Source organism: Protopterus annectens, chromosome 9.part0 (genome assembly GCF_019279795.1).
Source record: "Protopterus annectens isolate FY-2018-M chromosome 9.part0, PAN1.0, whole genome shotgun sequence".
Classification (NCBI taxonomy): domain Eukaryota; kingdom Metazoa; phylum Chordata; order Ceratodontiformes; family Protopteridae; genus Protopterus; species Protopterus annectens.
In genome coordinates, this window is record NC_056743.1 from 1,194,750,506 (window position 1) to 1,194,776,233 (window position 25,728).

Sequence of the window (25,728 nt, forward strand, 5' to 3'; positions counted from 1 at the left end):
GTAGTTCAGTTATTTGGCCTGGATAACAAACATTGGCCCTATAAACAGGAAATGTATGTGTTGGGAGGGAGGTGTTGACCCTGAAATAAAAGTAGTCAACATGAATCTGGGGGCACAGGAAAGGGCTAATCCTGGATGCCAAACAATGAACTTGAATTCTGGAGGTGATTTGTACGTAAACTTGGACAATAAACACTGTACATGAACTCAGGAGGAGGTTATGGACAACAGGCAAAGAAAAAGAATTTGGGAAGTTGGAGGTGTACAAAGATAGAGGCTCTTCAGAGGCAAAGTAAAGTGTAAAAATGTATTGTTAGGCAAAATTAAGATAAAATTATCACTAAAAATAAATGCAGACTCATAAACATGTTTGAAACATTTTCTTTGTACATTTGTATGCTAAATGGTGATTTCAGTTGTACAGGAAACATATCTTTGCATAGTTATTATGATGTCACCTATTAAGATGAAACACAAAGACCCTTCACACGTACAGCCATTAATTAGCTGTTCTAAAGATTTTGCTCACAAATATTGCTAGCTGATAAAGTTATAAGTTTGCTTTTAATTTTGTGATTATTTCCTTACCATTTTACTAGCGTTCCACATCTTAAACCACATTTACAAAACATCAGCTATAGGGCTTCACAGACTTCATGATATAGATAGATCCCATAAGATGAGCATTTAAGAAGTTTTCTACCGAAACATTAATAACTACCAAAATCATGATTCTGTGTTTAATGTGCAAACATTTTGTATTAACAAAAAGTGCAAGAGGTTACTGCACAATTTTGCAGGACGACTACAAATGTTTCCAGAAACCTGAACAGTGAAAGTCCTGACTGATTGTGACTGCTATTGTTTTTACCATTGCTGTGACTCCATGGCAAATATTTTCAGTGGAGGACTGCACTCCCTCCCAAATGCCCTGCCCCTCAAAACCAATTTCAGGGTCACAGCAACAGTGGAAAAGATAGTAGTTCTAAATAACTGGGACTTTTGATGAAGCAAGTTTTTCAACAAAGTGAAGTGATCCTCAGATCTGGGTTGAACTCTCTCCTGGCTATGAGACAGAAACGACCAGGAAAGGGGATGGATGACATTTTTTTCCTGCAAACCACTCCCAGAGCTATGAGCTGGGGTGTTCCCTTGAGCCATTTATTTCACTAATGAATCTAGAGCAAAAAGCCAAACACATAGCAGGAGCATCCTGTTTATAAGGATTGTTGAGGAAGTTACTTATTTGTAAACTGAACCCATTACACACCCAGGTGTTTGGTAACAAATGAGCACATAATTAAAAACAAAGGTTAGACAATATTAAAAAAAGGTTCTTCTCTCTGTAATAATGAAAACTATGATTTCTGTCAGGTGAAAACAGAGTGGAGAAAAGTTTAAATTATATTAAAAATCATAACATTCTCTTCAATAATTAAAATTGTTTCCTTCAGGTGGATGTAGAGTGAGGGAAAGGTTAGGTAATATGTTATTTCCCTTTCAACTATAATGAAAAAGATTATTTCTATCAACTGGACGCAATATGTGGAAAAGGTTAAATAACTCGCTGCTCTCTCTGCAGTAATGAAAGACACGGTTTCTGGTATGTGAACACAGAACAGAGAAAAGTTAAGTGACAATAAAAATCATTGTCCTCACTACTATAATGAAAGGATTGAGTTCTGATATGTGGATATCAGAAAATCACTGTCCTGTTTCCAATAATGAAAGCCATGATTTCTGCTAGGTGGACAAAGGTTGTGGAAAGGTTAAGTGATATTAAAACATCGCTGTTCACTGTTCTCGCTCTGTAATACTGAAAGTCATGATTTTAGTTTTAATATAGAGAAGTCAGAGGTGTAAAACATTTGAGGGCCACAAATAAATAGCCCTTTCTAATATCCCACATTTTAAATTAAAATTTGCTAAATTCCTCCCATGGGCCTTATTTGAAAAAAAAACTGCAGTAACCTTGCACATTTCTGTCTCAAAAGATGATTAAATGCAGGAAATAGGGATTTTGCATAGTGATTGTGAAATTACCCCTTAAGATGGGTTTACAATGCATAGTGGTACTTCAGTGCTTATGACACAGATCCATATGATGCATTCTAAAAGATTTCTCCCTCTGGCCAATGAAACAAGCTCATTTAAAGTCTTCCAGTATGACTTCCATTTCCAACAGGCCAGGCTAACTTCTGCTGTCACTAGAAAAGTGTCCCAAGTCTTCTTCATGTAGAATCACACAGCAGTTAGACAAACATGAAAAGCTAACAGGAACAAATCAAACAACTTATAAGGTGATTTTATGTCAGACAAGCCAACAATGATGAAGGCACAGTTTAAGATGATTTCAAAACAGTCAAACCAGCAGCAAGATCATTTGAAAGAATACAAAAATAATTTGAATACACAGCAGCAGCTCTCTTAAATGACTTAGATAAGTGCAATATTTCAATTTAAAGTACTTATTTTACTCTGAGTGGCACAAGATGCAAGACAAACACTCTGAGAGCACAGGCAAGAATGGCCAAGTGTCTGTGAGCTCTGTAGAAAAGAGCCAAGACCCGCACAAATGCACCAAATTTACAGAGTAAAAAAAAAACTGACTAAACACACCAAATAGCTGTCTGGCCAATGGAACAAGCTTACTTAAAGCCTTTCTGTGGGATTTACAACTTGGGCAGACCAGGTAACCACCTAAATGTTTATCCCCAGTTACCCTGGAAAGTGATTTATTTCAATACCAAGATCAGCAGCAAATCTTCTTTACTCAGATGTTTGTAGAGCAATATAAGATGTAAATTCTGTACAAGGACAATTTCTCTAACCTTTGACCATAACTTAACTTTTTAAACCAGTCATTTGCTTTGTATAAAACCTCTGGATTCTTTCAAGTGCTTTTATTTGGGTTGCATTATAAGTGCTGGCTGATGTACAATACACAGTATTAGGTCTTACCACTGTTTTATAGAGTTGTATTAACACACCCTGTGGTTACTGTGCATAAGATGGGTGTAATAAAAAATAACAATCTGTTATGTAAAACTTCCTTTGTGTTTGTCATTGCTGTTACAGTTTTATCAGTCAGCTGAATATCAAAGACAGATTTTAAGAGGTCGTAACTTACATTGCAGTATAATTTTATATGGAAAATGTGCCATGTTTAAATTGCTACCCCCACCCATTAAGCTAAACTCAACATAGTGTTTTTACGTGCATGACTACTGTTTCTGTGTTACACACTATTGTGTAAATATTTGATGAAATGAACAGTTGAAAGCCATTGCAAGTTATTTCACACTCTTAATTAGTTTGGCTACAAATAGTTGTTAGGCAGATAGTTTCAGACCATCAGTATCACTTTTTAATTGACTTTTATTTAGTCAAGTGCAATCATTGATAAGGTGACAAATCTGTTTTCTGATAATTATAGGGAATCTCTTTAATTTATCAAAGTGAATAAAAATTTCTGACAACAATAAATTCAAACCAGTGCTTCCTACTAACACAAATAGTACCAGAATACATTTTTAAAGTTATATTTATACCACCAGAAAGGAATACGTATATCAAAAACACTAAATGAAGGGCATAGTAGTAATAGACATAATAAATTTGTATACCAAAAATCTTTGCCAGAATTTTTAAGACAAGATTGATAACGATAAGTTTGCCTTGGAGCAAACATGTCTAACACACATAGTGTCTATTAACACAAAATTGCTACTTGAGTATATGGTTAATTTACATATTGAAAAAGCAGTTGACATTGATGGAGTAAAGACAAAAACTTGAAAGAAAATGAAACATGAGCTGACAATGCCCTATGGACAAAAATGTTGGAGCACTTCCTGTGAGCTGCTATACTGACAGCAATGCAAAGCTGTCTACAAACATTGTAGGCATCCCTATATTGTAAGAAATAACACCAAATACCCTAGCTCTCAGATGTCCTTGATTTTGCTGATCATCCCTCATTTTGCTTTTTTTTTGCCCTGTCCCTTATAACATTTACGATTTTCTGGTAAATCACTGAGAATTGCAGTCAGTGAATACTGTCAAAAAATTAGAGTTTCTTATTACTGTTCTTATTGTTCAAAAATACATGTTTAAACAAAACATGTTGTTCTATTAACTTTTTAAGTGAATTAGAGTGGCATCACATTAAAGCCCACCTCACCAATTCTTGGACTTGTACATGTACTAGGCATGGGTAGCCCAAACCATGGAACTAGCTGATTTTAAAATTTTAATTGCATATGTATGTTGTTTTTTTTTCCTTCTCACTGTTAATATCTATCAGATTTTAAGTCTTCAGTTTGCTATGCTACCTGTATATAAGACTAAGTATTGTAATTGCACTCTTATTGTATACAATGTCACTACCTGGTACTACTATAAGAACTGTCTTCTAGAAGCATTATTATACAAGAATATTGGTCTTGTCTCCCACTTGACCAATTTATTCTGTTCTAGTCTTTTTACCGTTATGAATGTCTGTTACTATTTATTTCTTTATTGTATTATACAATTTTCTTTCTACTATGGAATAGACTTCCCATACATGTCAAACAGAGCACCTCATTGGCCCTCTTCAAGAGAATCCTTGATGAGTGGATGGAAAATAGAAAATTCACCCTGGGGATCACTCCAGTGGCTCTACTCGACAGAGGAAATGGGAACTAAGATCGGGTGGCACAATGTCGGGTAATCATATGGGCTAGGTTTGTGAAGACTCCAGGGTCATTAGCCTAGTACACACCTATGAACCTATATATATATATATATATATATATATATATATATATATATATACATATATATATATATATATATATATATATATATATATCGGTTTACTATCAAATAGTCGAACATCAAAATAAATTCCCACCACAAAGATTGACTCACATATTCAAATCGGAATGTCGAAAAGGTCAGAATGTTGCAAACACACTTCCTGTTGTGAATTTGACCTTTCTCGACATTCGTAGACTGCAGTCCAACATGGAACATCATGTGACATAACTATTTTGCAGGGGAGCAAGCCCCCATGCACCTCCCATGTGGGGGGATGTGCCCACAGATTACATATTTCAACTCCAAGATCGCACTGCAGTGAGGAAAAGGGTATATTTCCTGATCTGCACTGTTCCGCAATATCTAGCATTAAAGCTGAAAACGTATGTAGAAATGCATAGTGTATTCATACAAGGGATGCCCGCAGTCTTGATGGTCAGCAATACGGAATGCTTTCAAATGACTTTCAAAATTCCAGTTGTTGCTGAACCTGTCATTCTACATTTTCAAAGTAAACCATGTACATCTATATTTAACACACACACACACACACATATATATATATATATATATATATATATATATATATATATATATATATATATATATATCTGATACCTTTTCACTTTTGGCTAACTGAAGTGTGTTTTTACATTAGGACAACCTGGACTGCAGTTCTTGTGGCAATAGAACAGTAGCCTGGTCTGCCTGAGTTGGGAAACACACAGACATGATTAAAGTGAGATTGTTTTATTGGGCAGAGGACTTTTTAGTTGGTGTGCTCAATTTTTTGAGTCTATAAATGCAGTGCATTTGCTCAGCTCTTAGCTCAGTGCTACAGAGCTCAAACACTTGATGTCCTCTCCTCTGTTCTCAGCATCTGGTGCAATCCAGGGTATGATAAATATTTAAATTTAAATATTGTATTTTTTGTAAGTGATTTCTGAAGACTGCTGCTGTAGTTTCAAATTACTTTATTGTTTTTTTTTCTGCATTTCATCACTGTAAAGTATATTTGCTTTTCCTTGGTCTAGCTGCTGCTATTGTACTTCGAAATCGCTTTAATGTGTATGTTCCTCATTCTTGGCTTGCCTGCCTTAGAATCGCCCTGTAATTACTTGTTGTAGCTAGTTGTTTGATTTGTTTCTGGTGCCTTTTTACTTTTGCCTAACTAAAGTGTATTTTACATTAAGAATACTAGAACTGCAATTCTAGTACCATCTTCATGGGTGACTTAACTGCCACATTTTGAACTATGATTCCTACATGACCACAGACTTACAGGCACAGAGATTCCTTGACTTTGTAAACACAAACATCTTAAACCAGATAGTTCATTTGGTCACTAGAGATATAAACATACTCAAACTGGTACTCACAAACATAAGAGAATGCTGCGCCCTTTCTAGTAAGGTCAGACCACAAAGCTATCTTCTTTGAAATAAAAATAAATGCTGTGTTCCTGGCTAACCCTGTAATATTTAGGAACTATTCTAATGCAAAGTTCCTACTACTAAGTGATAACATGTCAAAATTTCAAGCCCTGAGAACACAGCTGTTTATGCAGAATTCTTCCCAGAAATCCTATATAATCATGACAATAAATGCATGGAGACAGCTATGCCTACTAGAAATAAGCCCAAAACTAACTCAAAAAAAAAAAAAAAAAAAAACACCCTGTTGGAGTCCAAACATAAATGGGTTGTACAACAAAAGAAGAAAAGTCATAGCCAAGATTAACAAGTGCTAGGCCCAGCATAATGAAAATGCTCTCATCAATCTAAACAAACAACTAAGATGGCAAATTAAGTCCTTTAAATATGAATTTGAGATAAATATAGCCTCACATGCAAAGTTCAACAACAACTAGGCTTTCTTCAGCTATGTCCAAATCTCAACAGCAGCACATAACAGAGTGTACAACTGATTGTAAATGTAGTTGCCAACAAGGAGCTGGAGGATACAGCAAATCTTCTGGTTGACAAATTCAACTCCAATTTTACCCTCTCTCTACCCCTGGCTGGTCCCCAGGAAATACCATCAAACAACCCCCACCCCCCCAACTATCACTAAGGAGCAGGTCCCAGCTGCACTCTCTAAGGCCAAAAACATTGCATCGATGGGCCCCAATAATATCCCAGCATGCCTCCTCAATAGCCTGAAGCATGACCTATTGGAACCACTGGAGTCACTGTTTAACCATAGTCTCCAGACAGTATTTGTGCCACATGAATAGAGAACTGCAATGGTCATCTCTCTACACAAGAGCAGGGCATTAGCAGACCCTGGGAACTACAGACCTCTAAGTGTGACTAGTCTCATATGCAAAGCCATGGAAATATATTATCAACATTTACACAGATGATACAAAAAGTTGACAATAATTACAAATTCTAAACATGTCAAAAGCCTACTGGCAGATATGAGTTATGTAAACCCCTGGGCCTATTATAAAAACTTGTTCATCAAGGCTAGCATAGCACATTTAATGATGTTTCATACTATAAATATGGGAGGTTCTTATAAGACTGGTGATAAGGAATTAGGAAGGATACATAGATTTAAGGACCTAGGGGTACTGTGGACAGAAAGTTAATGCCCGGTTCTGATCTGAATGAGATGAGCAAATACAGGTTCAAAGCAATTGCATGCATGCAATAATGAAAATCTAGAAACCCAGTTGTTACCCTGCATCTGTTTTAAGCCTTTGGAGGTCAAAATTGAAATATGGCAACACCCTATGATTGCAAAAAAACCCCCCCAAAAACAAAAAAAAGGATATAGTGTTAAAAGTGAAAAGGATTCAGAGGTCTATTCTCTCTAAATTACAGTATAGAAAAAACTAATTACTGCTTTTAAGACCTTGTCTGATGGTTCTATCTTTAAATGTGTTGACTTAATTTGGAATTATAGTACTGCTACATTAAAATTTAGGCAAACACTGAACAGAAATGAATCATTACATGGTTGTCAGAAAGAATAGATGAGCAATGGAAATCATTAAAAGAAAATATCACAAATAGCAGTAGCTTGTGATATTTCGCACAAGATCTGGAATTTGGAGACAGGTAGTAATGACATCTGGTAGGCAAGCTTTTGGATCTTGGCCCTTGCTTGACATTTCAATTCTCATCTAACTTTCTTGCATCAAGTTGAGAGGTTAAGTAGGGGTGGGTTGGGAGGAGGTGTGAAAGGTGATGGCTGACACATTTTAATGGTCATTTGGTGACTGGGGAAGGTGTTTCATTTGGCTGCCCCAAATATGTACAAAATGTGAAGGCTTAATGATGCAAGAGTGGAGGTGGCATGCTCTGTGTGTGGACATTTTTTGTGTCAGCATGTTTTACACCTTACCTTAGAGCTGTGGTTATGTTCAGCTAAGCTATATCTGCATCTTAGCTATCCCAAAATATAAATATTTGATACTGGAGGATTGATTGGGCAGTGTGAAGGGTGAATGGTATTACTGGTGGTCATTCCAATAGATGGAAGGAGGGTTCTTCTTTATTGTGAATTGATGCATCAAGCACCTTACATTGATCTTGAGCATATTCACTGTGCACTTTACTTTAGAATGACAGCTGTTAGTTCAGCAGGCCCTACCACTCAGTTCTTCTGAGTATAAATAGGGGATAGTGTGATATCTGTCATGCCCAGTGTCACTATTCATATTATGGGTGCTGCGTTGGGTACTAAGCAAGGGGTGGATATCACTTTTTCATTAGACGTTTATGCACTGGACTATTTAATCTGGTATATGCACTTGCTTACTTTGTAGTATTTACTTTACAACTTCAGCTATGATTGGTCTGGCAGAATTTACTATATAGCTATAATATATAAGTAGTTGATACTGCAGGACCGGATATCCCAATATCAGTATTAATGTGAGTTAAAGAGTGAAGGGTGTAAGGTAGGTCTAGAAATAGCAGTAGTTAGACATGATTTGTGTGTGTGTGTCTGTGTTTATGCATTGGGCACTTTATTTTTGGAACATCGGCTGTAGTCTGCTTGGGATTATCCACCTTTGCATATTCTAAAAGTTTATTTTAAGATCTGCAATGGATTTGCACAAGACAACATACAAAGTACTGTACTATATTGCAGTGGAGGACTACAATGAGTAGTGGGGAGGGGTGATGCCTGCTTTACTTTGAATGTGCAGGGCAGTTTTATTATTCATCATAAGAGCCTGTCTGGGTGTCCTGCAGAGTCCAACAGCAGCAGAGAGAGAAAAGGATACTTTGAGTGGATTAAGTACCTCTGTTTTGCTTTGTATTCCTTGTTTTTGCTAGCCGCATTGTTCCAACTGCCTTTTTATTAACCTTGATACTTATCTGTACTGTTTTTTGAAACCAAATACTGTTTGCACTTTAAAGTATCATTTTTTTAAGTGTTTTTCACCTCTTTAACTGTAAAGGGCTACATACTCAAGTGGGATAGCCTATTTTCTGTGATAAAAGTATTTGTATTGCTGAATTTGTTAAAACTTTGAAAAAAAAAATCCTATCCCTCTACTCATTTTCCACCTTCTAGATCTAGTAAAGTCTGGTTTTCAGAGTTTGCTGAATTCTGGGCTGTTTTGTAAGTTCCTGTGTTGCCCCGAGCTTTCTAGGATAGAGGGAAGCTTCTCTGTTCATCAGTGAGAGTGGTGAGCTTTGGAACAACCTATTGGTCACTGGAGGAGTGGTTTCAGCTCAGAAACTGTAGTTTTATTGGCTGTTTTGGGCTATTTCTATCCCTTTCATCTTTATGCTTAAAAATACGTTTGCACAGTTTTTGCGCTTGTATTACCTCAGCAAGAGCCTGTCTGGGTGTCCTGCAGAGTCCTACAGCAGCAGAGAGAGAAAAGGAGACTTTGAGTGGATTACATAGCTCTGTTTTGCTTTTTATTGCTTGTTTTTGCTAGCTGCATTATTCTGACCCCTTTTTATTAACCTTGCTACTTATCTGTACGGTTTTTGAAACCAAATACTGTTTGCACTTTAAAGTATAATTTTTAAGTGTTTTTCATCTGTTTAACTGTAAAGGGCTAGACAATCAAGTGCAATAACCTATTTTCTATGTTAAAAGTGTTTTTATTGCTGAATTTGCTTTAACTTTGAAAAAAAAAAGATCCTACCCCTCTACTTGTTTCCTGTCTTTCTAGATCTAGTAAAGTCCGGTTTTCAGAGTTTGCTGAATTCTGGGCTGTTTTGTAAGTCCTGTGTTGCCCAGACCTTTCTAGGATAGAGGGAAGCTTCTCTGAAATAGAGAGTGGTGAGCTTTGGAACAGCCTATCTGTCGCTGGAGGAGTGGTTTCAGCTCAGAAACTGTAGATTTATTGGCCGTTTTGGGCTATTTCTATCCCTTTCATATTTCTGCTTAAAAATCAGTGTTTGAGTGGTTTTGCACACCGTGCAGTGCTGATTAGGTAGGATTAAACTATTCCCGGTACCATAAAGTCTGCTCTTCGGTTTTTCCCTTAGAACTAGCTAGTTTCTCAGTTTTTAGCACTTGAATCTGCTTTTCCAAGTTCAGCACTGGTTCAGATCTGTTGTAAGCACTAAATAAGCTACAAATTACTTAAGCACTCAACCTTTCTCATTTCCTAGTGGTTAACCGTTTTTGTACTTATCTTCCTCAAGTTACTTCGAGTAAACAGTTGTAGTGCTTACTTCCCTCACTTGTCTAGAGGAAAAAGTGATTATCCAGGCATGTCCAAGGGACAGCTCCTGGTGTTCTCTCCTGTCTACCTGATGACTCTGGGCATCTTGGGGCAATGTAGTAATTGCCTCATGTACACTGACAATCCTCTCCTCCTACAACCCAACACTACAACCCACAAGAGGTGCATTTATCTTGCCAAACTGGAGGCAAAGCTCTCTCAACCCAAGACTGAACTTCTCAGTCAAGAGGAGATGGTAATCACTTGCACCACACCACACTCACATAGTCCCACTATATCTACACCACCAAAACCCACGCATAGATACACAAAAACATTCTTGGAGGCTCTCAATAAGAATCTGCCCAAACAGAAACCTCCAAAGCAGAAACGCAAGCAACCTCCACCCCTCAACACAACCCAAAAGACACAACACACAGATCCAGTGTGCCACTCAACAACAGCCCATAAGGCAAAACAGCATGCCTAACACATTAGTCATAGGTGACTCTATAGTCAGGCACACTGATGTTCCACTCACCAGAATAGAAAAGGAGAAGGTTATTGTTAGCTGCCTGTCAGGTGCTAGGATCCGCCACATAACCCATGCACTCAGGTCACTCCAGCTGCCTGTCAGGTGCTAGGATCTGCCACATAACCCATGCACTCAGGTCACTCCACAACAAGTACAAATATGATTTAGTCATTGTCCATGTTGGTATGAACGACCTGAGATGTACCTCCCTGGACTACATGAAAAGAGACATGGAGGAGCTCTCCAATCTTATAATCCAGGCAGGTATGACCCTAGCCCTGAGTATCACCCTACCTTCGCCCAGAATGATACTGCATTACAAGGACAAAATGATTGACTTCAGCAATTGGCTAAGCTTCTGGTGTCATTCCAAGGGGATCCAGTATCGGTCTGCCTGGGATGACATGGGCGACAGGCCATGATGCTTTGTCAGAGATGGCCTGCACCTGTCACCCCTGGGATTCTGGATACTGGCTAAGGCTCTTGCCACCCCTATAGTGCCTTTTTTAGGTAAGGTTCAAATGACAAACCTACCACCATAACAGATAAAGGCAAAAAAAAAAAAAACTGAGGGTAATGCTACTCAATGCTAGAAGTTTAAACCTCAAAATGCACTCACTCAAGGCACTCCTTAAAATAGAGAACATCGATATATGTGCAGTGACTGAAACCTGGTTCAAGGCTCCAGAGAGCACCCCTGCATTACCAGGATATAACTCATATCATACCTTTTGGCCATCTAACCAGGACCAGATCACCAACATCCAGATCAGGAGAGGTCATTGTACCCCTGTACTCTTCACTTATCAGACCAATGATTGAGTAAAAACGCCCCCATCGAATGTACCTTACCCGACACCTGCAGCAGTTGGAAAGACCCCAAAAGTTCCTCACCAAAAGGATAAAGGGGCTCAAACATATCATAATGATGCCCGACTGAAGAAACTCCAGCTCTATTCATGCTCAGAGGTGATCTGTGCCTGACATACAAGGCCATGTCCAACCGGAATTAATGGACATGCTCCACCTCAAAAATCCAAATCCACCAGAGCCACGAGCAAGAGACTTAAACCTCAACACGGATATAAATAGGACGGCTTGGGGACAGATTCATCACCCAGAGATTCCCTACACTATGGAACAGAATCCCAGTCCATGTGAGGAAGAGCCCCTCACTGACTCGGTTCAAGAAAAATCTTGACGAGTGGATGGGAGATCGTAGGTTTACCCCGGGAATCATCTCTGTGTCACTGCTGGACAGAGGCACAGCAAACTAATGGGTATAGTATTCTCATCCTAAGGCTGGCTAGGCTTATAAATGCCCTAGGGCAGATAGCCTAGTATGAACCTATGAACCTATGAACCTATAAGGGTGGAGGAGTGTCCATATTCATTAAGGATATCCTCATCTCCGGGCTAGTTGCCCAACATAATGCATTCAAAATTATCCAAGTGCAACTAACTCTGGGCAAAACTGCAATCTATATTGTAACATGCTACAGATCCCCACCATGCTCCAGGATCCCCACTCCTCTTTTCTTGATATACTGGAAAATATTAGGGTTCAACAAAGCACCCTAATAATGGGCTATTTCAACTACCCCACCATTAACTGGGAAAACTACTCATGTACCAACTCCTTCACTCAACGTTTTCTAGAATCCATAACTCCAATGCCCTGGATCAACTTATCCACACATCCACCAGGGGCAATAATATCCTAGACCTAGTCATTACCAACATGAGTGACTGGTATTTCACACCTGAAGTCAACTCCTCATTGGTCAGATCTGACCATAAGCTAATCACCATAGATATCCACATCCTGCCCCCATCCATCATTAAGGAAACCACAGTAAAACGTTTATCCAAAGCCAACTTCATACTTCTTAAGACAGAAGTGGTGAACTTCATGACACCCATGCAGATGGACACTACAGTTATGACTGCCAAATCTTATACAAATGCACTCTATATGCACTTACACAAGTGCATGGATCGTGCTATCTCTAGCAGAACCAAGATGCTATCCTCAAAAAAAAAAAAAGAAGCCAATCTGGTGGTCCCCTGCTAGAAACAGACTCTACAACAGAAGGAAGAAACTGTTGCAAAAGAAAGTAAAATCCCATGAGTGGAGGAGCTCCCTAGTCAGCCTCAGTAAGAAGCTGAGATCCCTCATAAAATCCTCCAAAGCCAGCTATGAAAACAAGATTGACACTGACTCTAAGGACAGCCACAAAGCATTATATAGCTATGTCAAGAATCTCAGCAGCAACATCCAGATATGCTCTGAGTTACAGCACAATGTCATGAAAATTATGGAACCAACTGATATCGCCAACATCCTGGCTGATATGTTCAGTGCCAACTTTCCCCATCCACCCCCTAAACGGCCCATATACATACAGGAAGAATGCAGTGCTCCTGCAATCACAACTGAGAAGGTAAAAACTGCACTCTCCAAAGCCATGAACACAGCGTCCATGGGACTGGACAACATCCCAGGCTGAATTCTACACAAACTTCAGAACAAACTGACCCCCCACCTAAGCACCATGTTCAATCACAGCCTCACATCAGGCTTTGTACCCATTGAATGGCACACAGCAACAGTTATACCACTACACAAAGGGGGAGTCACCACGGACCCTGGGAACTATTGCCCTATTAGCCTGATGAGCCTGGTTTGCAAGGCCATGGAACGTATCATCATGGAACTCATAAACAAAGACATTGGTAACCTCCAAACTCTGGATCCCACCCAGTTTGGGTTTGTGTAGATCAGATCATGCCTCCTTTACCTGATCGACTTCTTTGAAACAATCATCAAAGCTGTAGATGAGGGTAAGACAGTTCACACAGCTTATCTTCTTTCCACACCATCCCCCATTTTAGTATCATATATAAACTCACTAAACTGGGTATAAATCCATGTGTCACAAGATGGGTTGCTAACTGTCTCACTGACAGAACCCACACTGTAAAAGTTGCAGACTCCAAATCTGACTTCAAACCTGTGACAAGTGGAGTACCACAAGGTTCAGCCTTGGGTCCTCTCCTATTTGGTATCTACTTATCTGAAGTACAGGCTAACACAGAGGACCTCTGGCTGATGAATTTTTAAGAAGACTGCAAATTAGGTGCCATAGGTGAGTCCCTAAATGACATGGACATCCTATAGAAGGACCTCACTGAGACTGATGCCTGGTGTCAGAGCCATGGCCTCAAGCTCAATGCCAAAAAGTGCATTGTCATCCCCTTGGTAAAAACTCAGCACCCATGAACTACCACATAAGTGGCAGTCCACTTAATGCCGATGGTGTGATAAGAGACCTTGGGACTCAAGTGATCAGTAGTCTCTCCTTTGACAATAACATCGCCACAGTAGTCAGGAAATCCTTCTATGTGGCACACCTCATCATGAAAGGGTTCTCATCCAGGAAAAAAGAGGTCATTGTTCCCCTTTACTCTGCTCTCATTAGACCCATTATTGAGTACAACGCCCCTTTTGAAATGTACCTCACAAGACATCTGCAACAGCTGGAAAGGCCCCAAAAATACCTCACAAAGAGGATTACGGGACTGCGTCTCTAGTGATCTAGAGCTGTTGGACATGCTAACAATAAACAGAACATGCTGGTGGGATAGAACTACCATGTGGATGATATTGTCCAACATCAAAAGGACTAACATGCACTGCAATTATGAGACCAGCTTCTGCAATGTAGATGACAATTATTTCTTCAGAGTCCTGAAATAAACAAAACACAAGTAGAGTTTGTACACTCATTCAATTTCCACTGGTAATACATTCAGAGCCAATATATCATTTTGATGGTTTTCAGTTTGGCTGTAGATCTTTGTGGAGGCTTGGTTAGTATTTCATTATCTAGTCATTGTTGTTTAACAACTGCTCTTCAGTTTGATGATCTAAGAGAAGAGTTGCTTGATTTAATAGAAATGGACAGACATATTAAGACCAATGAGAAATAGACTACAGAAAGTCAATAAAACCCCACAAGTTAGAAGTTTGATAAAACAAATGAACACAGTAATTAGGACTGTCCATAGAGATTCATTTGATATAATATAAGTAAATAGGGTATATTATTGCGCAGCTAAATTAAATTCTTACCACAAAAACACTGAGTAGTAAGGGGAAGGAAGGGGAAAAATCGAATGCCATCATGGAATATTGAGCAGAGAAAACTATAAAGCAATTAAAACAAGAAGTGTCACTGTTAGAAGAGTATAGAAGAGGGAACAGATCAGCAAAACTACAGTAGAGAGACAATTATCCGAACGTCGATTATCTGAAATGTCAATTATCTGAACACAGCTTTCCAAAGTTTTCAGGCTGAAAAATCATGAGCTTGTACTACAATAATATACTGTACAGTTTTGAACTTACTGTAAATGAGTTGTATTTTTCTTGTTTAATGTTAATCAAAAACAGTTTTAGTAGTTTTTTTCTGGTTCAATTATATGTTTGATTATCTGAACAGTTTGATTATCCGAACTACCCTAGGTCCCAATTACTTTGGATAATCAGCTCTCCACTGTACTCAGAAATATAGATGTGATAAAAGAAATGCAGTGTATCAGAGCAATCAGGATCTGTCATGCATTATCACAAATAATAAACTACAAATATCAGCACAGGCAGAAAAACTTAGAAGATATGCAGATAAATATAAAAAAAGTACAAAATATGCAATTTATTGATGACCCAAAAAAGTTTTATAGAGAATTGAGAAAGAAGGCAAAATAAATTGAAATACCACCAAAAAAATAAGAAATAGATACATTTTGGAGAAATATCTATGAAGATCCTGTGGAATATAACAAAGACGCTAAATGGATAGAAGAAATAAAAGAAAAGAATAAGAAGTTCAAATGTACATGATATGAAATGGGATGAAGTAACAGCCGGAGAGATTGAAACAAAGTTAAGAAAAGTTCCTAAATGGAAAATCCCAGGTTTTCTTCTGGTTAAAAGTATTAACTTCTTTACATGACGATTTAGCCATGAGTAAGAACTATTTATATACATATCCCAAACAGACACCAGCCTGGTTAACTATAGGAAAAACAACACTCCTACTTAAAAGTGAACCTGCATGCTATCCTAAAAACTATAGACCAATAACTTGCTTTCTGACAATGTATAAACTATACACTGAAATTGATGCCAACAGAGTTCATAGTCATTTAAAAGAAAAGCCAATCATGGCAATAGAACGAAAGGGTAATAAAATAAAGTCATATGGAACGAAGAATAATTTATTGTCAAATAAAGTAATAATGGAGAACTGTAAAAAGGGGAAGAATCTAAGTATGGCATGGGTAGACTACAAAAAGCATTTGACAGTATCCCACATTCATGGATAAAAGAGTGTTTAAAAATGTATAAGATACACCCTACACTGATCAATTACATTACCATCAAACAGTGGCAAACCACTTTGCAGTTAAGCCATGATAAAGGAAAAATTATTATTCAAGGGATAAAAATTCAAAGGGGGATATTCCAGGGTGACTTTCTGTCATTGATGCATTTTTGTCTTACCCTTAACCCATTAAATTGACTACTTAACAGATTAGGTCATGGGTACAATTTGGCTCCCAGAAAACAACAAAGTGTAAAGACGTCTCATCTTCTTTTTGTATATGATTTAAAACTGTATATATCATCAGAGTAGGAACTGAAAGCACAACTGCAAGTGGTCAAAATGACTGCAGCAATGTGAGATGAAGAACATCTTGTTCAGATTATTTAAGAATGTCATTTGGTCTTGATAAATGTGCAAAAGCAACCTTTAAAACAGGAAAGCTGCAGCACCAAGAAAACATCAGTTTGGCACAGGAATGTGATATAAAAGAACTTCAACACGAGGGAGTGTATAAATATTTGGGAACTAATGAAGGATCAACAATTAAACATGAAAAATGCAAATAAAACTTAGCAATGAATATTTTAGAAGACTTAATACTGAAAACAGTGTTAACATCTAGGAACAAAGTCCAAGCTATAAACCAATTTGTTCTTCATGTCCTAACTTACAGTTTTGGAGTGATTGACTGGCCCCAAAAGGTGTTGGATAGGTTGGACAGGAAAACAAGAAAGATGCTTCATGCACATGAAATGATTTATAAAAATCAATGCATACCTCCTTGAAATTTCTTACATATAGAGATCTGCAATCATGGGACTGCATACATAGCTGCTGACCTCACAAGACCCAAACACAGTGAAAGTTTTGAAACATGCGGAGAATAAGTCTAAGATAACTTCCCTGCTTAGTTTATCAGAAGCACATCAGTGTCAAGTGGGAATGGAAATCAAACCAGAAGTAGATAAAAATCAGGAAGCAACTGAATGTACCAAAAAAACAAAAAAAAACAGAAGAAAGCATCAGATGAGAAGGCAGGAAATGTGGAAAATGCATAAATACAGTTGCAAGTATAGACAACTCTTGGAACAACCTCATGCTGATCAGGATCGAATGTAGGAATGGTTAAGGAGAGGTGAATTTAAACCAAAAGATGAAAGGCTAATATTGGGCGGCCCAAGATAGCGGACTATGTACATGTTGGTTTACAAAGTCCATTGAACATGTGGGAGAAACAGACAAATGCATGTTTTATAAAACAGAATTGGAAACAGTCATAAATCTTGCTGCTGATTGTGGTATACTAAGGGAGAAGGACTGTATACTGAAAGACCTAATAATGTGGCAAGACTGTTGCAATGGGGATTGTGAAAACATTGGGAAACACTGGAAAAAATGAGTCACAAAGCATCAGAGAAAATGAGGAAGTTTACATCACATGGGATGACCCATTAGACAGGTGCTAGAAAACCAGATATAGTGGTCCATGAAAAGAAGACAAAAGTAGCATTGATCATTGAAATTGCCACACCCAGTGACTGCAGTGTCTTATGTACACAGAAACACAAAGTCATAAAACACCAGGATTTGCAGGCAGAAACAAGGGCAATGTGGAAGAAGTATACCCAGACAGTTCCAATAGTAGTAGGAGCAGGAGGTCTTATAAAAAATAGCTTACAATCATACTTAGATATGTTACTGATACATGTAACTCAAAACAAATTGCAGGAGTCATTACTGGGTACATTGCAGGTTCTTCAAAAAGCACTTCTGGCTAATATCAAAGATTGAAACAATACTAATTTCATGAACTTTAATCATACTTTGAATATGAATGGGGTCCACTCCCGTCATGGTATTAGAAACCCAAAAGACTTAAAGAAATTAAAAAAAATCAGTATTTCATTATTGAAAGTTCACCTTTGTGGCTGAGTATACCTGGACAGAACAGATGTTCTTGACTGATTTTCAAGTAACCAGAAGAGCTTAAATTCAGCTATTTTCTATAAGTGGTAGATTATAATAAGGGAAAAACAGGTGGCTGTCCAAGGCCTACAGCTTCAGTCATGGTCAGCCACAAAGCAATTTACGTCATTCACACCTATAGCACAACCATCAGAATAAAAGTAGAAATAAAGTCTCTCCAGCTTTTATGGTCCAATGTGCAGCAGAAGAAGTAGCAGAAGGTTCCCACAATACAGCCAGTAGCAGTTGTAACAGCAGGTTCCACTTCACAGAAGCAGTTCATTTCAGCAGGTAGCCAGCATGAAAATGAGTGCACAGACACTGTTATATCAGATGGCTGATCTGTGTGGGTTCATATAAATTCACACTGCAAGTGATTCAATTTATTGGAAAGCTCTATTGGGATTAATGACATTATTGGGCTGTTCAAGTATGAAAGGTGGATGTGTGTGTGTGTGTGTGTGTGTGTGTGTGTGTGTGTGTGTGTGTGTGTGTGTGTGTGTGTGTGTGTATGTATGTGTATGTGAGACCTTCTACCAGTGTGTAAACAGTGTGTGTGTGTGTGTGTGTGTGTGTGTGTGTGTATGTGAATGTGTGTGTGTGTCACACAATCGGCAAATGGAGGAAGAAAAGCTCAAACTCTGCATCACTGACTACAGGAAGCAGCTCATTAAGACCATACGGCCTTAATCCTGTGTGTGTGTGTGTGTATGTATGTGTATGTGAGACCTTCTACCAGAGATTAAAACAGATTTGTGTTTTATATTAGAAACACTGTCTTTTTAAGTGAATTGTTCAGAGTCACACAATCGGCAAATGGAGGAAGAAAAGCTCAAACTCTGCATCACTGACTACAGGAATCCTCTCCACCAACTGCCATACGGCCTTAATCCTCTCCACCAACTGCCAAACATTTTTAAATGTCTTCATTTTCTGATAAATTACTGAAGGTTAAACATCACTGAGGTTTACAGTCCGTTACTAATGCTAGTCATTAGAGTTTCTCAGTGTTTCATAGTTTTGGTGGTCCACAAAATGCATGCTGATTTAAACCTGTTGTCCTTTTAAATTTTTAAATGAATTGGAGTACCCTGCTGTTATCTCTCAAAATTTTCACATCATATCTGATTTTTGCCTCATATTTATGTCCTTTGTTAAATTATTTTTTTTTGGTAAATAGATGAGGATTACTGTTAGTTAGTATTGCCATCACTACAGTTTCATAGTTTGTATTGTTCAGAAAATACATGTCCATGCAGCACTTATTGCTCTGTTAATGTTTTAAGTGATTTCAAATTTATCTGGCACTTAAAGCTCTAGAATATTAATGCTCTGCTTCCTGCATTCAAAAGTGCAGTGTTTGAAACCCTTCATCTCCAGCTGCCTACTGTGTGACTTTGAGCAAACTGTTATTTATGGTCACATCTGTATGTGTCTGTATAAATACTTGGTTTCTGTATCCCACTATTATACTCAGCATAGTGAGCTAATGCTGCTGTTGCCTTTCCCAGTGGTATGGGGTTTGAATCCTCCTCTTTTCTTCTGTTGTCTGCCAGTTTGTACAGAAGGGTAAGGCAGTTAGCTGTAGTTTTTGTGGTACAGGGTCTAATTCCCTCAGCCCTCATTTGCCCACTGTATGACCATGAGCAAGTCAGTTAACCAGATAAAGACAGTGTGTGGATTAAATTGGAATATTTTGGCTACTATGTTTGTGTGAACCAAATTTGAAATCTATTAATTTGGTCATTATTGTTATTTTGTTTTTGACACAGATATCTGAGAAGAATGCAGTCAGTAATGTAACTATAATTGCTGGGTTTGCTCGATGTCTGTGGATAAAATCAACTGATTCTGCTTAGTTGCTAAATTTAAAAAGTTATTACTCGGTCTTTGCAAGATTTCTGTAGAGGAAATTAGAATACTTTACTGTGTCCATTTTTGTCACAATTATCACGTGATGTGTTCATTGTTGCTAAAGTGGCCATAATTGATGAGTGCAGTTATTGGTGGATTATAATGACAGCAGTTTGAGTGACATTTTATGGTGGAAATGTTCTGAAATGGGTACATATGTCAGTATCAGTTAATACATTTTGTTTCACTACTTACTGAAAAAATGTTCAAAACTGCAAATTTAAAACACACTCTAACAAATGTTGCTGTATTAAACAAAAAATATAATTTAAATAATCAGGAAGATGAATACAAAATAATACATGCATTTATTTATGCTCCTAACATGTGGTGGCGGGGTCTTGGTTTGAAGACAGTCCAAGGTACACTTAATCCACCACTGTTTCCTACAGTCCAGAGTTTGATTCCCTCAGCTTTCACTTGCTTACTGAGTGACGCTGATCAAGCCATTTAGCCAGACAGTGCTTTGAAGCAATCAGGAAATTGGACTTGATTCCTAAAAGCAGTCTCCTGAGTTATTTGCCTATTTGTAACTAATTATGAAGCTATGAATCTGTGAAAAATAATGAACTAGTGACTGGAATTAGACTAAGTTTATTACTTTTGAGCCTATCAGTTAAAATCTGTGGGTTTGATACTTAGCCAAATGTTAAATGAATTAAGTGGTTCATTCAGATTTTGTGTACTGACACAAGAAATGTAATGGTCCATGACACATGCTATCTTGTCATTTGTACATATGGAGAATATTATTCTTCAATTTTTTGAACATCTTATCATAAGATCCTGCTTCTTTCCTTCTTCCTTGGACCCAAGGTGATGGCAGCAAACTATGTGATTTGTTTTGTTTACTTTAAATGTACTTCAGTTGTAAAGATAACACAACTTTTATATTTATATATTTAGCTTCTTAATTTATATAATTTATTTTAATTTGATTTATTACATATAATACTTTATTTTATATATCTACTCACATTATTTACATATGTATTTTATTGCTTTATTTTCTTATTTGCTTGGTAATATTGTACAGGTTTAAGCTCTCTTGTAACTGTGAATTTGAATTTTGAGTTTGGATGCTTTGATTGTTTGCCAAAGGCTCACCGCAGATTTGTTTATCAGATGCCTCTCCCTGAATAAATGTTTTCTGAACATATTTCTGTTTTTTGTTTTTTACTATTACAGCTTAACTTTTTTCCTTAGTGGTCCAGTATTGACATGGCTACAGTAACTGGGCCATTTTGACTGACAGTAATGATTATATCAGACTATATAATGCAAACAGAGTTTTCTTCCCCCAGTTTATGCCTGCATACTGTATGACTCTGTACAAGTCATGTAACTAGGCCGTAGCTCATAGGATGCACACAGTTGACATGTGAGTTTATTTGCTGTCAAACAGACAAAAATATAGAGCAATATGAAAATACTGCAGTGTCTGTTTAAGCAATATATTAATGAAATGCAACGAAAAAACAAAAGTAAAAGAAAAAAAGCTTGGTTGTTCTGTAGTAAGCTATTTACCATGAGGGTGTCCTGTAGGGTTAGGTTGGGGAAGAAAATATCCTGCTGCATGACATAACACATCTTCCGACGTAGAGTCTTGGTGATAGTCATTCCATCTAGGGTTAGTAAGCCAGACTTGGGTTGCAGGCGCCCGGACAACACACTGATCAGGGTTGTCTTTCCAGAACCTAATGAAACAGATGTAGTCATGAGTACACAAAGAAGATTTAGGTTAATCAGTGCAAAAAAGCTTAAATAAGTAATGTTAATTTCTTAACATTTGGAAGGAAATAATGCATTGCTGTGGGACATAGCTGGTAGTGCATTCACATTTTACTACTTTGTACAACTCCATTTTCTCTTCAATTAAGTGATGACCTTAATCTCATGTGTTATCTGTCTTTCACTTTTAACATATAAATATAACTTGGTTGTTAATGTCCATGTCAGACATAAGTTACCACATACACTAATTGCTGTCTGCATTTGACCTTAAATAGTGCATTTGTACCGTTTCCAGCTGACAATTCTGACCCTTCATTTTGTGGCTATAGCTCATTTTTCCTGTTGTCCAGCCCTATGTTGCTTAGTTGAGGCCCCCTAACACAGGCATGCTCTCATTATCTGAGGCCCCCTAACACAGGCATGCTCTCATTATCTGAGGCCCCCTAACACAGGCATGCTCTCATTATCTGAGGCCCCCTAACACAGGCATGCTCTCATTATCTGAGGCCCCCTAACACAGGCATGCTCTCATTATCTGAGGCCCCCTAACACAGGCATGCTGTCATTAGCTGAGGTCCCCTAAAACAGGCATGCTGTCATTATCTGAGGCCCCCTAACACAGGCATGCTGTCATTAGCTGAGGTCCCCTAAAACAGGCATGCTCTTGTTAGCTGAGTCTTGCTGGATGTGCATGGCAGAGTGCCATGAGTGCATCTGTGACTATTACAATGCAATGATCTCTTTTCATCTGTATAGTTATGTCAATGTTTTCTACATGAACTGGGTGGATTTGGAGGAGAAATGTGAAGTATCATTAAAATGCTCCATGCAAAATTTTTACAGAGCCATTTGATGTCCACCACCATAACATAGGTTTGAGCTGGCTTGTCTACTGAAACTCTGCTTATAATCATTTGAGTGCTAGTCTGTAGAGCTTGTATTTTTTTTAGGGTAAATAGATGCCTCCTGATGATTAAACCTTCCTTTCCTTTCCTTTCCAGCCAAAGACTTGGTTCCATCACCTAGGTTACCATCATTGCAGATGCACCTGCAATCATGGCACCACCAGGATGCCTTCATTATAGGTTCATAGGTATATACTAGGCTATTGATATATGAGGATCTTTAGAAGCCCAGCCATGCATTCCTAAAACGTTTTTAGCCTTTCTCTTTTAAATATGAATAACCTAGAGATGAACATAACATTTACATGTTGCTCCTATCCATTACAGGTAAAGGTGTTAATCCAGGGATAAATTTGTGGTTAATTTCACTTTTAATAGCTGCAAGGTATAGCTTATGGGTACATTTATACCATCATTATGGTAATGTACAGGGATATTTATATAGTCATTACCAACAGTGCACAAAGATATGTTTACAGTCATTACAGACCTTGTCCTGGGATAATTATATAATCATTAGAGACAACATGCAGGGATATTTATGCATTTATTACATGTAGTGTGAAGGTATACTACTACAGTTATTACAAGCAGCATACAGGATATTTATACAGACATTACAGACAGCATGCAGAGATATCTATGTAATCATAACAGGCAGCATACAAATATATTTATATAATCATTACAATCATGGTGCAGGGTTATGAATGCAATCATTACAGACAACATACAGGGATGATTATTCATTATCATATTCAGAGTATAAGATATTAACACAGCCAATAGAGACAGCATGCAGGGATATTTATGTATAAATTACAGATAACACACTGAGATGTCTACACAATTGTTGCAGACAATATGCAAATATATTTATAGAATCATTCTGATCAGTGAGCAGGAATGTTAATATTATCATTACAGCAGCATAAAGAGGTATCTTTGGATTCATTACAGACAGTATGCGTGGATAATTATATGATTTTTGCAGATAATGTCTAGGGACATTTATACAGTCATTACAGAAAGTATAAAATGGACTTTATTTTTGTTAAGATAGGTCATTTTCATTTCAGCTGGTTTGATATCTTTGTATATTATTCTGCATCGACTGTTGTGATGGTAACATATACTGTGCCCTAGATGGTCCATCTGTTACACGAGCCAGTGAACACGCAAGTATAATGAGGTCTAGACTGCCAGTGACTGTCACAACAGGGACCCTGACTCACTGTAGCTTTCATTTGCTCACATTTCACTGTATTTTCTCTCTACTGATTATGCTGGAGCCCTTTGTGCTCGCAGGTGTCTTTCTGTATAATGGACAATTCTCCCATGTAATATAGACATCACAAAAGCAGGTGCAATGCAGCTTTTTATGGCTGAGCACAATAACCAGGATTTTTCATCTACACAACCCATTCTGCAGATTTGGTTCCAAACCTTGAGTGAAGGATTGTGGTTTATTTCACCTCAGAGTTTAAGATATTACCTTATTCATTGGCCATGCCTAGATTCTGATTTCTCCTTGCATTGCAACTACATTTATAGAAGGTTGCAACTACTACAGAGGAGGTTAAGTAATCATCTCTTGCATATCAACATCACTCAGCTTTATCACATATTCTTCTGAAGAGCATGTAAGAAAACATTTTAGAGATACATATGAGTGAAGCACAACATTAATGCAAAAGTCATGGGCTCTTACCACTAGGCCCCATGACTGACAGAAGTTCTCCTGGGTTCACTGTGCCTGCAGCATTTTTCAGTATCTTGCGATCTTTAACCTCCAAATCTATCCCAGCAAAACATAACTGCATTCCCACCTTCCGTGGAAGGCAACCTGTATGGTTTCCATTTGTTGTATCACTGTGAAACAGAAAAGAAGAAAAAGTCAGATAATGTAATTAATTTAATTGGTGAACAGACAGCTTTATTTCAGCTTTTTCATTATGATTTCCATGAGCACATATGCCACAGCATTTTGTATAGTCAAATTCATATGAACTGATTAAATAGCACACTAGCAATTTGGAGAAATATAAAACAACCAGCTTTGATTTATGCTTCACTACACAAAGTAAGTTAGTGCCACACAGGGGTGTGTTTTCTATGTTGTGTATTTGTTATCATGTTCTTGCTTTATAGTTATTTATGGATGATTCAGAAGTGAGCTTATTGTGTCATAACTATGGCTATCTCACTCTTGTGATAATAAAGTTGGTACAGTGAAGGAATTTGAGAAGTGCAAGTCCACGATATCAACCATAAAGTCACATACTCACTTTGTGACATTGGTAGTACAATTTTCTCTATCAAATTTCTAGTTCCCTCTGTATAGAAAGAGGTAGACATCTAGAGTTCTACATGAAAAATAAATAAATGAATAAATAAATAAATGAAGTATGACCAAAGAAATGTAAAGCTGCTCTAGCCGTCTGCTTATAGGTTCATAGGTTCATAGGTAGGTACTAGGCTATTGGCTCTAGGGCCTATATAAGCCTAACCAAACGGTACCCTGGCTTTTGCCACCCAAGAAAATTATTTTCCTGTGCCCCTGTCAAGCAGAGCCACAGAGGTGATCTCTGGGGTGAATTTCCTATCTCCCATCCAATCATCAAGATTTTTTCTTGAAGAGTGCCAATGAGGAGCTTTGTTTGATATAGACAGGTAGTTTGTTCCAGAGTATGTGAAGTCTCTGGGATAGGAATCTATCCTTCCAGCATGTTCTGTTTATTGTGGTGACAAGGTTTAGGTCCCTAGAGCGGGTAGCTCAGAGGGATTGGGATTTCTTTAAATGGAACATGTCCAACAGCTCTGGGTTTGACA

At 37.8% G+C, this 25,728-nt stretch overlaps 1 protein-coding gene across 1 annotated transcript in view; it reads right to left on the bottom strand.

The window, feature by feature from the left end:
- LOC122811932 (ABC transporter G family member 9-like) overlaps window positions 1-25,728 on the bottom strand; it is a 338,279-nt gene that overhangs the window by 186,858 nt on the left and 125,693 nt on the right. Inside the window, exons 2-3 of the mRNA XM_044084109.1 lie at window positions 24,608-24,768; window positions 21,785-21,954 (exon numbers count right to left, since the gene is read on the bottom strand). Of these exons, the coding sequence (XP_043940044.1) occupies window positions 21,785-21,954; window positions 24,608-24,768 (331 nt within the window). The remainder of the gene's footprint in view (window positions 1-21,784; window positions 21,955-24,607; window positions 24,769-25,728) is intronic.